We start from the raw sequence: 15335 nt of genomic DNA on the forward strand, positions 1-15335 counted from the left end.
AAAGACATTTTCTTTATAATATTAAATGTAAACTCACTTAAAAAATGTAATAGACCTATTTTAAACACTTTTGGCATTTCCATCATAAATTAACCCTGCCATGGAGGACTGACTGTCTTCAGAAGTTTTAGAAATCATTGCTTATATCATCGGAGACGTCAACGTGACATTGGATAAGGGTTGCCAGATAGTTAGTGAGGAAACCTCGGGCTGCCGCTTTAAAAATGTTCATTTTGACCGAAGGAATGTTATGCACGGAGCGAGGGTGAGCTTTCTCGCTCAGTGGTGTGTGTGTGTGTGTGTGTGTGTGGGTGAGGCGCAAAATGAGATTGGCGAACACGCGCACAGGAGAGGAGTGTACGCGCCTTGCGAGCACACGGTCCGGCTGGTAGGAATCAGACTTTCTGATGATATGTGGATGTTCACGTGAGTAAAAACGAGATTTTTAAAAATTCCAAAACTATGGCCTATTTGAACTTTTAAAAAAACTATTTACTGACAATCTTATCGACCCTAAAACCCATTTTATAGAGACGGTAATTATCGTGTAATCTGGCAACACGGACTTGGCTGGTCGTTTCGGCGTGTTATGAAAGGCAGCTCCTCCCGTCGCTGTAAAGAAACTCAGCTCTTTGAATGCCCTACCGTGGCTGCCTGCTGCTGAAAAACCGTCACACTCAGACACGACGAGCATGTTCCACGAAAAAGGTAAGAATTTTTTTATAATTTTTTTTTTTTTGCAACATGGGGAAAAGTTTGGACAGAACGGCGTCGCGCGACCGTGACTGCGTGCGGGAGGACAGCCTGGGTCCGGTTTTGTCTCCTGCAGGAGACGTTCGTGTCTCCTGTCACAACTTCTGAGGTTTGGGAAGCAAACACGTGTTCACAACAGCGGCACAGAACCGATTTGGAGTCGCTTATTTCTAGTCATATAATTCAGGTTTTGTTGAAATAAAGTCCATGCTTATTCGCGCCGGAAATGAACCCACAGGTGACTGTGTTGGGTGACCGGACGGTCACCCAAAACATTGAGCAACATTTTCAAAAGGCAACATTTCTGCTACTTTTCAACTGAGTATGAAAAAAACTTTAGTTCCACATGATCAATTTGGGTTCACCCTATATGTCAGCCAGTTACAGCTGTTCATCTAGTGATTACTACCTGAAAGCTTTATTAAAATCCATCCATTGCTTTGTGAGATATTTTGCTAACACATAGCCATTTGACTTCAATTGTTTTAAAGTTTTAAAGGCAGGCCTGGTCAGAGGAAGTGTTTGGGAAGAGTCTTAGCTGCCAACACACTAAATTGGAGCTCAATATATGCAAAATTGCCCGAGTCAGAACCTTTCCTTTTGTGCATTAGCTAAGGTTGCTTATCTGTGGCGGCCATCTTGAATGAGATCCACTCCCAAAAGTCAATCGGCTGCAGATGTACATCCAGTGATTACTTTCAGAGTTTCATTCATATCCGTCCACTAGTTGATGAGATAAATTGCTAACAGTACGGACACCTCTGATCTGTACTGTTATACAACTTTATGTCTAACCTGTGTGGAGAGTTCCTTGGTCTTCATGCTGCCTCTTGCTTAGTGGCAGCCTTTACTGCTTAGAGATGTTAAACTGGTGTTGGTTCTAGAGGCTATCAGAACAGGTGTATAAACTGATTTATTTAAAAACAATTTCCTTCCCCCCCCATTTAACTTTATTATTCAGAAGTATTTTTTTTTAATTTGTTGCTTAAAATCAAAATAAAAATGCATTTAAATTCCAGGATTTAAGGCTACAAAATAGTAAAAATGTGGTTGTGTGTAAGGGGCAGGTAATTTTGCAACCCACTGTATTAGCATGATAATAACTGTCGTCCACGTAAACCTTCATGAAATTGCTGAAAGCAGGAATAAGCAGTGGATGACTCAGATGGTGTTATTCTCCCAGTTCCTGACACTCCGGTGGAAGTCCTGGTGGAGCTGTTAACAAAAGCCAAGGACATAGCTGCGGCGTGTGGAGCTGTTCCAGACGAGCTGAAAAGTCACCTGCAGAAGGCTCTGGACATTGCCAGTGGACTGGATGACTACTTGGAGAAAATGACCACACAAGAAAGCGAACCTCTGGCAGAACTTTACAAGTACGGCATTTACTTTTTGCACATGTTTATCTGAAAGCTCAAAATGTTTGCCGTCCGAAGTACGTGACGTTAAAATTTCCATGCATCTGCTGTGTCAGAAAGACGATTACTCACGACTGGGATCAAGTGTTCAAGGAGGGCAAGACTATGTTCCGGCTTCCCAAAGAGTGCATCACTGGCCACGTTGAGGGTGGGACGATAATGCTTTTGCCGCTTATCGGATTGCATTTCCTGCTTTATCTGTGCAGCGATGATGTATGCTTGCATGTGTTTTTGGCAGGTCAGACCCTCAAGATGCTGATCCACATGAGTCAAGCCAAAAAGGTCCTGGAGATAGGAATGTTCACTGGCTATGGAGCTCTGTCCATGGCTGAGGGCCTCCCTGAGGACGGATGCTTGGTGGCCTGTGAGCTAGAGCCGTACCTTAAGGAGTTCGCTCAGCCCATCTTTGATAAGTCTCCACATGGCAGGAAGATCACTGTAAAGATTGGGTCTGCCATGGACACCTTAAAGGTGAGGGGCAGTTACTGTCACATTAATGTAGGGATCATTCTCTACATCTCACATTGATCTTATGTCAGACTTTGAAAATATATCACATATTAACATTTATTGAGTTATGAGACCTTGACCTTGAAAGTCTTTCAGGTGACCGTGTGCGTTCTGAAGGCTCTGTGTACCTACTATGCATGTGCCATCAATGAAAAAGTCCAGGCCAAAGATGCATCAAATAAAGGATTGCACAAGTCTGACCATGAGCAGAAAAGGATGAGTAATGTTGACCGCCTGTTCACTGATTCAGCATTTGTTTAAAAATTTTATTACCTCTGTACTATATTGCTCCAGGAGACTTATGCACATACAAATATTAGCTGAAAGCCTCTTTTATTTCTATGTAATCAGATTACAGTAAAGACAAAGTTCCCTATTGTCATATGAGAAAGTGACAGATGCTGCATCTACACATTCTATGTTTCAGCTAAAAAAACAAAACAACAAATTCCTTTAGTGGCCACAAAGATTTAAAAAAAATTGTAGCCAATTTATAACTTGTAACAACTGTTTAAACAAACACTTTTATTCTGACTGGACTGACGAGCTAAAGGCTAGTCTGAGCGGGGCAAAGACCGAAGTGGAATGTTGTCTTACAACAACTCCAGTCTCAAAAAAATTCACAGTGGTTCATTCAAATGAACTTTTACATTACTTTCTGTTTTGAACTACATGATTAGCAGCAGCTAGCTGTAGCACTTCTGTTGCAGTCTGAAGAGATATCCAGCAAAGATATAATACGTCTGTCAGGAAAAAACAAACAAACAAAAAAAAACACGCAGCAGCAGCAATGCACTTTAATTTTGGCCCTGCACAGACTAGCTGGTAGCTCATCCATCTGGTCAGAATTAAAATCTATTTCTCCAAACTGGAGCTGTTCAAACAGCAAGTAGGACATTACTTGTTCAGGTCTTCTCTACAGAACCTCACTTCAAAACATCTGAACTACCCCTTTAAGGCTTAACTTTTCGGGATGAGGTTTGGTTGCTTTAAGCTGCCATTTAAAATCAGGTAAAATGAATGCAGATTAAAAACTTTTAAGCTTTTATACTACAGTTCATTTCCGTTTTTAACTTAAATTTCATTTTTTTATATTTTCTTAAATTTATGAACATTCAGAAAAGTTGAAGAAATTGCACGAAGAAGTGCTTACATAACTAATTACCTGTCTGAAACACATCTAAACATCAAAATACTGTTACAAAGCAGATTTCATTTTGGAGACTTTTGGTTAAAATGCATTCTCCATTGTTGACAGTGGCCTAGAGCTGGGGTCTTTTCTTATATTACACAGCAGTAATACCAGTGTGGTACAACATAAAGCAGTTTTTCTGTTTGGACACACACAAAAACATGTTACATTTGATGCACTTCACAAATGTTTTGCCACTGCATCCCTCGTGATGAGTCTGCCTTTTATGTACATTCTGTGGCTGTAATGTAAAAATGACACGAGAAGGTACCAAAGGTGTCCCACAAAGGCAGGAGGGTTTGAGCTAAGAAAATGAACTTTCACACACAGTTTAAAGCACAAAATAAGTCCTTTCAGAAATATACGTTTAATAATAAAACAAAATCATCATGGATAATACAAACTATAATATTAACTTTACATAGAAAAGTTTCAGCACATTCCGTGAAAAAGTCCTCCTTGTGATTCTGTTTAGATCCTAAAAATCATGTTTTAAGCTCCAAAGCTTGAATCAACACAACAAATCAAGAACAAATCAAATCGAAAAGAGGGAACAATTTTTTTTATGATTTACTAAATCATCCAGCAGCAATTGTCCAGCTGCAAAATCTTTCTCTCTTCTCATGAACATTTGTGCAATCTTAAATCTGAAATTTTGAAAACTGAGCCTTTAGGTTTAGAACAATAAAAACAGTATTAAATGTTTCTGAAAAGGAAACTTTAAAAACTTTAACTAAACCTTAAAAAACAAACTTATCAACTTATTACCTATCAAAATGTGGTTTTAATAGAGCCTTCAGATTTTTAGATATCCTAAAAGTCAAACACATCTCAGATATTTTGCTCTTTTGTTTGCTTTTTCCTTATTTAAAACATCCTGTGATGTGTTTTGTAAGGGTGACCTGGTACAGAATGACCCGTAGCTCATATTTACCTCTTAAATTTGCACTGTTTGCTATGTCAGCTGCTTTGCATAACCAAAACTAGCCACACATTAAAAATGACATTTTAGGGGACACTTGTTAGCTTTGTAATTACGTCATTTGCCTTTCAGGAGCTCGCTGCTGCAGGTGAGCAGTTTGACATGGTCTTCATTGACGCAGACAAAAGCAATTACATCAACTACTACAACTTTATCATGGAGAACAGTTTGCTGAGATCACGAGGGGTTATATGCGTAGATAACTCCCTGTTCAAAGCAAAAGTTTATCTTAAAGACACCACAGACAGCAACGGACTGGCGCTTCGAGAGTTCAACGAGTTTATCTCTAATGATCCACGAGTAGAGCAGGTATGTTTCAGACCTTTCCATGCTTCAGTCAGGAGTTTGATTCTTAGTCCTCTTTCATGTTAAGGCTCTCCCCCTCTGTTTGAAAGGTTATTCTCCCTCTAAGAGATGGCATCAGTCTCATCCGGCGCCGGTCTGTGGCCTCCCCGTGCTCGCTCACTCAGGTACTGTTAAAACTTCTCAGGTAAGAGTCTGTTGGGAACATTTTCATCCTCACTGAACATGCCTGCGCGTTGATTCCTCTTCGACAGTGTAAGATAACAGACGACGAAGTTTTCAGAGGAGTCGAGGGCCGTTCCATCCTCGATCGGATGCGCCTTGATGGAAAGGTGGCGTATGTGACGGGTGGGGGGCAGGGAATCGGACGAGCGTTTGCTCACGCTTTGGGAGAGGCTGGCGCCAGGGTGGCTGTGGTGGACGTGGATCAAGGAAAAGCTGAGGCTGTTACTCGGGAGCTCTTTCTTAAAGGTGAGCAGTGTTGATGCAAAACACTTTAGCTGCTTGCCCAAATGGCTTCATTCACCAGTTCATTTGGTGCGAGTGCAACAAAATCTGAAGATACTGCGCCACAGTCAACAAATCACACTTCTGCATTCTTTTGAGATGAGCAAATAAATGTTTCTTTCTAAAATCAGACTCATTAAAACATGTTTAATCTTAATTTGCTTCATTCTTTCTCAGCTTTGCACACATATTAAAGTTCTCTGTTGCCACAACAGATTTCCATCATCTGTAAAATAAAAAAACAAAACGTGTTTTTTTTTAATTATGATACATGAATAAAAATGATGCTGCTTTCAAAGTTTTATTTAATCAGAGCAGAGCTGTGACCGTTTTTCAAAAAAGCAACTTGCGACCTTTTCCAGTGTTTTTGGAGATTTTTAAAAACTGACGTGAAAGCAAGTATGATTCTTTCCAACCAGCAGTGAGACACTTTTTATCTTTTTGTAAATGGCAGCAGTAATGTTTCAGTAATATTTAAGAACATGTTTGATTGTTTCAGTAACTCACAATTTCTGTGGACAGACACCACAACAAATGTTCAGGAGTATTTTTGAGTTATTTATGAGATGTATGTCTAATAACTTGAACGCTGCTTCGTTAGAGAACACTATACTGTGTACTTTAACTAAGGGCATGTACACAGTGTACTCTGTACATGAAAACCTTTTGGGAAGAGACAGATACACAGAAAAAAGGCTCTCAGATGTGTGGTGGTTATGGGTGGTAATATGATTAAGTGAAGAAAAATATTCTGTCAAAGGATTTTTTAGTTTTTTGCTTTAATTCCTGATTGCAGGAAGTCAAAAACCAGACAAGTACAGGCAGAAAATATATATATTTTTTTGTTTGTTAATTTAAAGATTATTAGGTATTAATCTGTATTTAGACAACAGCTAAAACATAAGGTATCTTTAAGAATGTTTGGAAGAGTTACAACACAGTTCTGTTACTGGTTAAACTGGTCTTGTAGGCAGGGAATACATAGTAAAAATACAATGTGCTTGAGAAATTTAAATAGTCTCTTTGCATTAAAAAGTATAGGTTTAGGATTATAAATTGTGTAACCTGTTTATAGTTTTTGGCCAGCAGATGGCAGCATACTAAAGGATAAAATGATTTAAAACATTTTAGATACCTGTCAATATTTTTTCCCTTTTACAGAATAAAACATCCTACAGATATTAAAAAGCAAAATTAAAAAGTGGGATAAAATTCAGATTTATGTGTAAGCGGTTCACTTTGTTTATTGTAATAATTTCAGGTTTTATATATTTTGTTTCATTCACCAGTTCATTTGGTGCGAGTGCAACAAAATCTGAAGATACTGCGCCACAGTCAACAAATCACGATTCATATTTTCTTTTGTCAGGTATCCACGCCATTTCTATCACTGCTGACATCAGCAAGTCCAACGACGTCCAGAGGATGGTGGACACCATCGTCTCCAAATGGGGAACGATCCACATCGCTTGTAACAACGCTGGGATCAACATGAACTCAGCCAGTGAAGATACCAGTTTGGAGGAGTGGGATCGAACCTTCAGCGTCAACCTGAGGGGGACTTTTATGTGCTGTCAGGTGTGTGCATCTCCCACCGAGAAAACAGCAGGGGACGTTTACTTCAAAGTTTCACTCTAAAAAGTTATTAGCATGAGATTTACCAATCTATAAATATCCATGTCTTTACTTTAAGACATGGACATAATTTACTGGTTTTCTTAATCAAAGGCTATAGAAAAATAAAATAATTCAACAAATAAAATGTTTTTTCGTGGGGAGGCAAAACAAATTAAAACATCCTGTTTACAAACACCAAACAAATAATTTATAAACATATTGTTTCTATTTGTTTTTAAATGAATAAACAACATCATACCCAGAAAATCAGGACCTAAATTAAGACAACTGCCTTTATAAAGATGTTGTCTTTAAATGAACAAAATTTTACAAATTATTTTACCAGATTTCCTGAAACAGCAAGGAAGAAAGGAAAAACATAATCAAATAAAATAAACTCAGACACATTGTATTTTTCTATAAAAAATGTCCAGCTATTTTGGTGTGACCACACAAAGAAAAAATCTTTTTACTTTTTATTTATTTATGGCAATAATAAAAACAATGTTACATAGATTTTTTTATTTCTAATCAAGCTGAATGCATAAGATATAGGAACTCAAAATGTGCTCTACCAAATTCTTTACCAGAACAGCAGCATTAACATACCTGAGTTTTGAGATTTCTCAGTTATTCCACCTGAACTTTACAAAATTTGTTAGTTTTATTAACATTTACTTCACAGGGTTAAACCAATATAAAAGCATTACATTTGGTATTAATGATACTATGTTCTTAAGCTTTAAAATTGTATTAATAAATTGTTTTTTGATTCCTGTTTGTTTCAGAACTACTATAAGAGAATCAGGTTTTGATGAGATATTTCACTCAGGTGCCTGCATAGTCACTAAGTTTAGGTGTAAAATAAAAGGCACTGCCACACATTTTTACTAATCTTCAAATTCACCTAATTCCAACTAAAACTGTCCTATCTCTGAAGATAAACTGCATGTTTTTGTGTTGATCTGTGCTCAAGCCTTTGGTGTGGCCTTAAACGATAGGATGTTTAATGAGCCTCTTCCCTCTGAATCCTTTGCCTTAGGCAGCAGGTCGAGTGATGTTAAAGCAAGGATATGGAAAGATTATCAACACAGCCTCTATGGCCAGTCTAATAGGTGAGTGATGATTTTATTCCCCACTCGGTGTCACCCTCTGGAGACCCTCAGTGTCTGCTTTTAATCTCTCTGTTTGGCGCAGATGGTTGGACAGACAGGAGGATGGAAGGAACCGATGTGGATTCTGAACATCGCATAAAATAGTTTTCATCATCAAACAGAAAGCATTTGTTACAGTTTTGCTATTTATGAGTCCCTTAAAGTGAATTTAAAACCGGATTAAGCAGCTTTTCTCCTTTACCCCAGTTAAATAGTTGTATAGAGATGCATCCACCCCTGCATACAGTAAGCAGAGCAGGAAATACATAGTGTTGTGATTGCGTCTCATCACGGCAGTTTTGCATCATAATAAACATCCCCTCTCTGCGGAGCTGTCTGGAGGATGTGGAAGGCAACCTGAGGTCCAACTTGGAAGGGAGGGGGATGGTTCCTGTGCAGAGGCAAATCGCCAACCTGCGCCAGCGGCCTTGTTTGAACAGCGGAAGACACTTTGAGAGTTTAGCGAGAGGCTTGTAAAAGTCGTGCAACTCTCCACGCTAGTGTTGTGTTCCGCCTCCAACAGGTTCCTCCGGAGGAACAGCAGCACTTCATCAGCAGTGCAGTCAGGACGCCAGTAAAACACTGTGCCATATGGGCCTCAGTCCCGACTGCAGGGGCAATCTGTAAAACAGGAGCATGCTGGTAAATAGAGGCCGGCATAAAGAAAATGATCAATTACTCGCATTACGTTCAGTCCTGCAGGAATTTACTTTATCGTTCTGGACATCTGTTATAATATTGTCATAATGTGTAATCAGATGGGACCCGTACTAGCCAAGTGGAAGACCAAAACGCAGTCATAAACGTCCAATTAAAATGCACAATGACAGCTTTTTGTCCATCTGCTGGATAGAGAAGTGTATGTGTGCCCCCGCTAACACCCTCCCTCACACACACACACACACACTCTGGCCATCAACAGTTTTATTTTTCTGAATGATGGCCAGCACTCAGACACACTCGGACAGAAAACGTCCAACTTCATGTGTTTTTTATTAGATTATTTTTTAATGGGGAGGGGAGGAGAGGCTGTGTGATGACCTTACTGAGGGATTTGTGACTTTTTAACACTCACCTGCTCGTCTCAGCTGCATAGTAATCTAAAGTTGCAACAGCAGCACCATTTAGGGAGAAGAGTGCATCATTTGAACTCTTTATCTGCTCAGAAGAATTCTAAATGTAAAGGCGAGTCTGATAAGAGCGCGTTTTCTCCCACTTGAAATGGGCAATAAGTAGCAGGGTGAATGTTAAAGAGGGCTTTGGAGAATGTGCTCCTTTTGCCTCCTTTTCCCTTCTCTGGGGATTACTGCTCTTTAAGACGGTGAAAAACATCAATGCAAGTTTATTTAAAGGATGAAGGCATTTTCTGAATGGTATTTTGGGGCCGTATCATCGGGTCTTGAGCGAGGATTAGTGCTGTTAGGCATTTTGAGCTGTGTTTCCTGTCCTGATAAGTCGGATTTCACCTTCAAATCTGCATGTAAGCCCTGGGCTCTGCTCCTCCTCGCCTACTCCTCTGAGGTCCTAGCCTAGCCTTATCCAGCCCAACCCAACCCATCCATACACACTGCTGCCATCCCTCCACACTCCTGCGCAAACCAATTCACTCTCAGCTTCCATGTCATCATCTCTTCCTTATTTCTTCTACACTTCCCTACTTTTGCCTCTATCTTGCACATTTTTATCTGGGCAGCGGATGCTGGATGCTCCAGCCTCCTCTTCCTCAGGACGGGTTTTTGCCTCTCCGCAGCTGGCCGGTATTCATCATCCCGGTCTCACACTGAAGCCATTTGGCAGTCGGATCGGCGGGTGATGAGGTTAACTACTAAAGTTGTATGTAACTTGGAGCCTTTCTTGTGATGATTAATCAACCAGCAGAAAATGAGCCCCTGTCCCGGCATCCCATGCAGCGTGCAGCATCTGTGATGGTCAAGGCAAACAAATGGCTCCCTGCCTTTGTTGCTGAGGACAGAGCATAACTGGGCATTATGAGCAATTAATTTTACATGACTTCATCCGTAGAGTCCCCAGCAGCGAAGGGAAGAGCTTTTTTGTAGCACCCTCAAGAAACTGCACAAGCTGTAACATGTAGCGTATAGGCTCTTAGTTTTCTTTGAGAAAGAAACTATTTAGTTTCTATAAAGAAAGGAATAAACCTTATTTTTTGAGGCTTTTAAAACCGACATGTTACACTGTAACTGTTAGCCAGTTGGGAGGGTGTGTAGGCGGTTTTTTGTATCGAGGGTACGGCCTCGTGTTCCTAGTGTGCAGACTCTGGCTCCAAAAATAAAGCATGGCAGCACCCAAAACAACTGATAGTTTGGCTTCAGTTTTGAACAACGGGAGAAGACGGAGGCACTTCGTCCATCTTTATTAATGACCATGGATGTACCGTGATTTGTGCAGCATACTGTCAGATGCACACTGGATTCTTCTGATGCTGCAAAGTGCAAAGCAACATGAACACACAACCTGATCACTCAGGATAATGATGAACCTTTTTGAAACTTTTGTTGGGGAAATATTTGAAGCTGTTCTTGGTGAACTAATTTGCTAAGATGACCAATAGATCAGTCTTGTTCATGATACTATAACTTTTTTTTTTTACCTCTGCTCTCCTTCCCACTCTCTAGTCCCCCATCCTCAGAAGCAGCTTTCTTACAACACATCCAAGGCTGGAGTGGTCAAACTGACTCAGACTCTGGGCACTGAATGGGTCGACAGAGGAGTGCGTGTCAACTGCATCTCACCGTGAGTGCTGTCTTCGCTTCTGTTTTGTGCCAGAATACACCTTTTGATTGTCATAAGAGACTCGGCAACTAAATGAAGCAGTGATGAGTGTGTTTGCTTCCAGACGAAGAGCTCCGTTTGAGAATGATGCATTCATTTAAGTCCTCAAACAATGCATCGGTGCTTAATTAGATGACGTCTTGAGGGATGAATCAAACAAGCGCTTGCTCTAATTGTTCACTTCAATTAGGCAATCAAATGTGCAACCTCACTCCAAGTGTAGCCGCAACAATAGCGCCTTGTTTGTATCTATTTGTCTGTGAAGCTAAGCGGTTGGAGGAAAAAAAAAAAAAGAAGAGGAGAACACAGGCCAGGCTTTCTGTGTGTTGGAGTAGGAAGGTGTGGAGGGGGTAGGGGAAGGGGGGTGTTGTTAAGCGGAGCATCCCTTAGCCCCAGTCATCCCTGAGCAAATCCGTCCGGTGGCTCTGGGCGAACCAGGGCCCAGTCAGAGCCCCAGAACAAAGCCCCCACACACAAGCGCCGTGCTCAGCTTTATTTATCGGCAGCTTGTTTGCTAATTTTAATTTGCAAAGAAGCAATTCTCTGTCTCCCCCTCGCTAACTGGGTGTCTCAATGGGCCTCTGATTTCTTTGAAGTGACAGTCGGTAAATATGCATAAAAAAGGGACACAATTAGCGCTCACGAGGTTGACTGGAGCCTGATTCTATTGGCAACTTTAGCCGCAGCGGTGATAAGCTGCATTATCTGGAAAATTGGCTGAGGGAAAACAGTACCTCTGATTGCCAGGAAAGGTTCCAGATAACAGGGCAGCTGAAGAGAAATATAATTGAGGTGGAATATGTTAACCAGGGTGTCACACGTGCTCCTTGGAAGTGCTAATTTAGCCAAATGTTGGAATTCTATATCAAGGCAACAGGATATATTGAACAATGATTCCGACTTTATGGCTTTTAGTCACTGTCACACTGATTGTGTTGTGAGTCAGAAGGCGTCTCGTATGAGGCACAGACGAGCATGTTGACATGTTTATACAAATGTAAGCTCTGATATGTGATTGTAGGAGATATTGGAGGGCAATTTGACATTAGTGCAGCTACAAAAATAACCATTTTCTGATCAGTTCTACCCGAATTCTGTTACAGTATCAAATAAGTTTGAGCACATTTTATTGTGGAATCAAAGCTGAGAAGAACACAAGTACCACAGGCTATGAGTAAATTATACTAGGCGTTCCATCATACCTGTGCTCTCCTCCTGGGACGTGTCAGTCAATAAAGTGCCCCCAGTCACACAGTAAATATCAGAGATGCCATGTCACACCGGTTCTTCAAAGGATAATTGGTTTTATTTGTGTCACCAAAGTGGTGGTTCTGAAACAACGCTGTCACTCCTGGCTCTGCACTGTGATGCCTTCTGATTTCATTGTGTGTGTGTTTCTCTTTTTCAGAGGGATTGTTGACACCCCTCTCATCCACTCAGAGGATCTGAGGCCTCTGGTGCAGCGCTGGCTGTCAGATATCCCTGCTGGTAGACTGGCTCAAGTGACAGACCTGCAAGCTGCAGTGGTCTACTTGGCATCTGAAGCCTCTGACTACATGACAGGGCATAACTTAGTCATAGAGGGTGGGCAAAGTCTGTGGTAGAAGCAGCACATAAAGAGATGCAAACTTTATTTTTTTATTTTATTTTTTTTTGCATTTTCACTTTCTTGGAATTATTAGAAAAAGTAGCTTTTATTGTTCTTTGCAAGTTGAAGTTCATTACTACAGTGATACAACTTCAATTGTTGAATTAAAAAAAAAGCATAAAATTAAATACTAAAGAGTCCCAACATGTTGGAAATTTGCTACTCATGAAAAAATATGAAAAACACTACTGTTGTGAACCTTTTAAAAAAATTACTGTCACAATTTTTGATGCATGCATTTGTTAAATCCTTTTTACTCTCTTGGTGACTGCGGGCAAAACAGCAGATTGTGCTATGTGGTTGTGGCTTTAGGTGGTTTTGATTGGGAAAACAATGTAGTTTTGGTACTCTGATGCACAGGATAGAGGCTTCTTTACATTAATAAATGAAAATAAATCTTGCTGTGTTTGTTGATTTGTATGCAATTTGTTTTGGCGCAATTCGGCTGCCTTAAAAAAAAAGCACATACACACCAAACCATAGTTAATATCTAATGATTGCTTTACAAATGACCATTAATTTACATTCATACCAAAATGGCCTTTTTTTGTTGTTCCTTTCTCAGGACTCGCACCCATCACTTTCAGGGTTACTGTATCCCAGTCTGCCGCTCTAGTTCTTTCTTGCCAAATGGTCCCCACAAGTGGTGCTTTTGGGCACCATCTTAATTGCTCCATTAACTGTTTGTGTGCTGAAAAACACTACTTAAAGGCGAGGTTAGCCGAGGACGTGACCCCAGTCGCTGCAATTATATGAAAAGTAGCGGCCAATTAGCGCTCTTTGCAATGAGACACTGTTGGTGTTTATGTGAGCAACTTCAAGTTCTCACTGCTAGTGACCGTGCTCTGATTTACATAATTGGGGGATTGGTCATTAATGGGAATGGTGTGTGAGAGGATCCCATTAAGATATGGAGTGAGATCTGATCTCACACCATAGCTCTGTGCTTTTTATCTCCAGCTGTACTGGCAATTATTAGGATTCTTATCACATCAGCTTTTTTTTTTTTTTTGCGAAATACCAAACTTTGGCACAGTCTGGAAGCAAGACTTGGCAGAATTTGTTCCAAAGAGGACAAGTTTATCACTCCCAGGCAGTTTCACCATTTCACCAGTGAGGGGCAGCATTAAGTCAGGCAGCCGCAACACTTGTGACACAAAGATGTAAGAGGTTATCACATTATTTGTCATCTAAAGGTAATAACGGTGAGCTGTCACATCTGTGAGCGGACTGATAGAAGTACAACTCTCTAATTTTAATATGCAAACAGCTCATGGGAACCAAAAACTAGCTAAATAAATACTAATATATATGTACAAGTAAATGTAGTTTGATAGTTGAACATTACATTTCAAATGCATTAAAAATGTAATTTATATCCAGCTGTTAAGTTAGGGGTTTTACATTATCGTCAGAAGTTATGAGACAGCAAAATGAATGTTAAACATCAAGGTTTTAGGAGCAGTATGTATTTATGTACATTTGGCTGCAGTTTTAATGTCCCTTTTAAAAGTTCTGTTTTTCCTCTGTCTAGATTTAAATGTTCCTCCAAGTGAAAGGATGCAAAACAGGCTTTGCAAACTTATAACGGCTGAAATTCCCCCCACAGTTCTTTTTCAGGCCACTCACTGCCATCATCTAGTGGAAGTGTCTAAACTGTTGTTTTGCCGTCATGTTTTGCACCACATTAACCTCTTTCACAGCTCAACTGGAGAGGTCTTGTTTTCCTTTACAACTGCCGCCAAAAGAGCAAAATCCGTCATTTGAGCGGCAAAACGTGATCTCTTGAATGCAATAACCTGCTTCATGAGGTGTAAGTGATCTTGAATCCATTATTTATCACCTGCTATTGGTGCCATTACACTGAAGAGTGGGACCCTGTTGTACAAAGTGCTGTTGTGCTAAACAGTTCCACGGCAGAAAAAGCCACTTGCGCCCTCACACTTCAACTCAACTTTGATTAATGCTCCGCTCTGTCACGGCATAAAACATTTTACTGCAGCAGTCGTTCAGAGGGAGACCTGGGTCGATGCTGAACAACATCATAAGGCAGTACGTGTTGGGGAGAACGCTGTGTTCGGGTGACAGCAGGACCCAAGGGTTTATAGATGACAGATTAACATTTGACAATATCAATACACTTTATTGATGGATTAAAGCATCCTGTTACATACCCACTCAGTAAGCTGTTTAAAGATGAAATGTTACCTCCCTTATAAAGAGTTGCACCTGCTGTTTTTATGCTCTGAGGTACAGCAGCAAAAACCCCATTGTGGGCCATTAAACACCAAGATAGGGGTTCTTGTGGAATTCTGCAGAAATAAAATAAACTCTAATTTACCAATAATTAGCCTAAACTGTGGCAAAGATATAAAAACTGTAGTTACAAATGGTAAAACAAAAATAATAGCTGATGAAACTCTTAAATAGCTTATTAGCAATTTGTGTACATTTTAATCAGCCA

The 15335-nt window shown here is 40.3% G+C and overlaps 1 protein-coding gene across 2 annotated transcripts; it reads left to right on the plus strand.

Annotated features, from left to right (window-relative positions):
• The first annotated feature begins 308 nt into the window (after positions 1-308).
• On the plus strand, positions 309-13045 carry zgc:113054 (uncharacterized protein LOC541322 homolog). Of its 2 annotated transcripts, XM_017435828.2 has the most exons (12): positions 309-426; positions 532-708; positions 1937-2126; positions 2225-2316; positions 2407-2639; positions 4925-5161; positions 5248-5322; positions 5410-5626; positions 7032-7240; positions 8322-8394; positions 11067-11184; positions 12632-13045. In XM_017435828.2, exons 2-12 carry the CDS (start codon positions 693-695, stop codon positions 12825-12827), a joined length of 1656 nt encoding a protein of 551 aa, XP_017291317.1. In that variant the 5' UTR covers positions 309-426; positions 532-692; the 3' UTR covers positions 12828-13045. The 2 variants fall into 2 exon arrangements, with proteins under 2 accessions (XP_017291317.1, XP_017291318.1); XM_017435829.2 differs by lacking the exons at positions 11067-11184; positions 12632-13045 and adding an exon at positions 8477-11060.
• The last annotated feature ends 2290 nt before the right edge of the window (positions 13046-15335 follow it).

This window comes from Kryptolebias marmoratus, linkage group LG4 (assembly GCF_001649575.2).
Source record: "Kryptolebias marmoratus isolate JLee-2015 linkage group LG4, ASM164957v2, whole genome shotgun sequence".
NCBI lineage: Eukaryota > Metazoa > Chordata > Actinopteri > Cyprinodontiformes > Rivulidae > Kryptolebias > Kryptolebias marmoratus.

What these genes read in the sequence shown, in the direction of transcription:
- zgc:113054 (XM_017435828.2), top strand. An exon ending in TCGGGAGCTCTTTCTTAAAG is followed by an intron (nt 5,627 to 7,031) that starts GTGAGCAGTGTT and finishes TTCTTTTGTCAG; the next exon opens with GTATCCACGCCATTTCTATC. An exon ending in GGACTTTTATGTGCTGTCAG is followed by an intron (nt 7,241 to 8,321) that starts GTGTGTGCATCT and finishes CCTTTGCCTTAG; the next exon opens with GCAGCAGGTCGAGTGATGTT.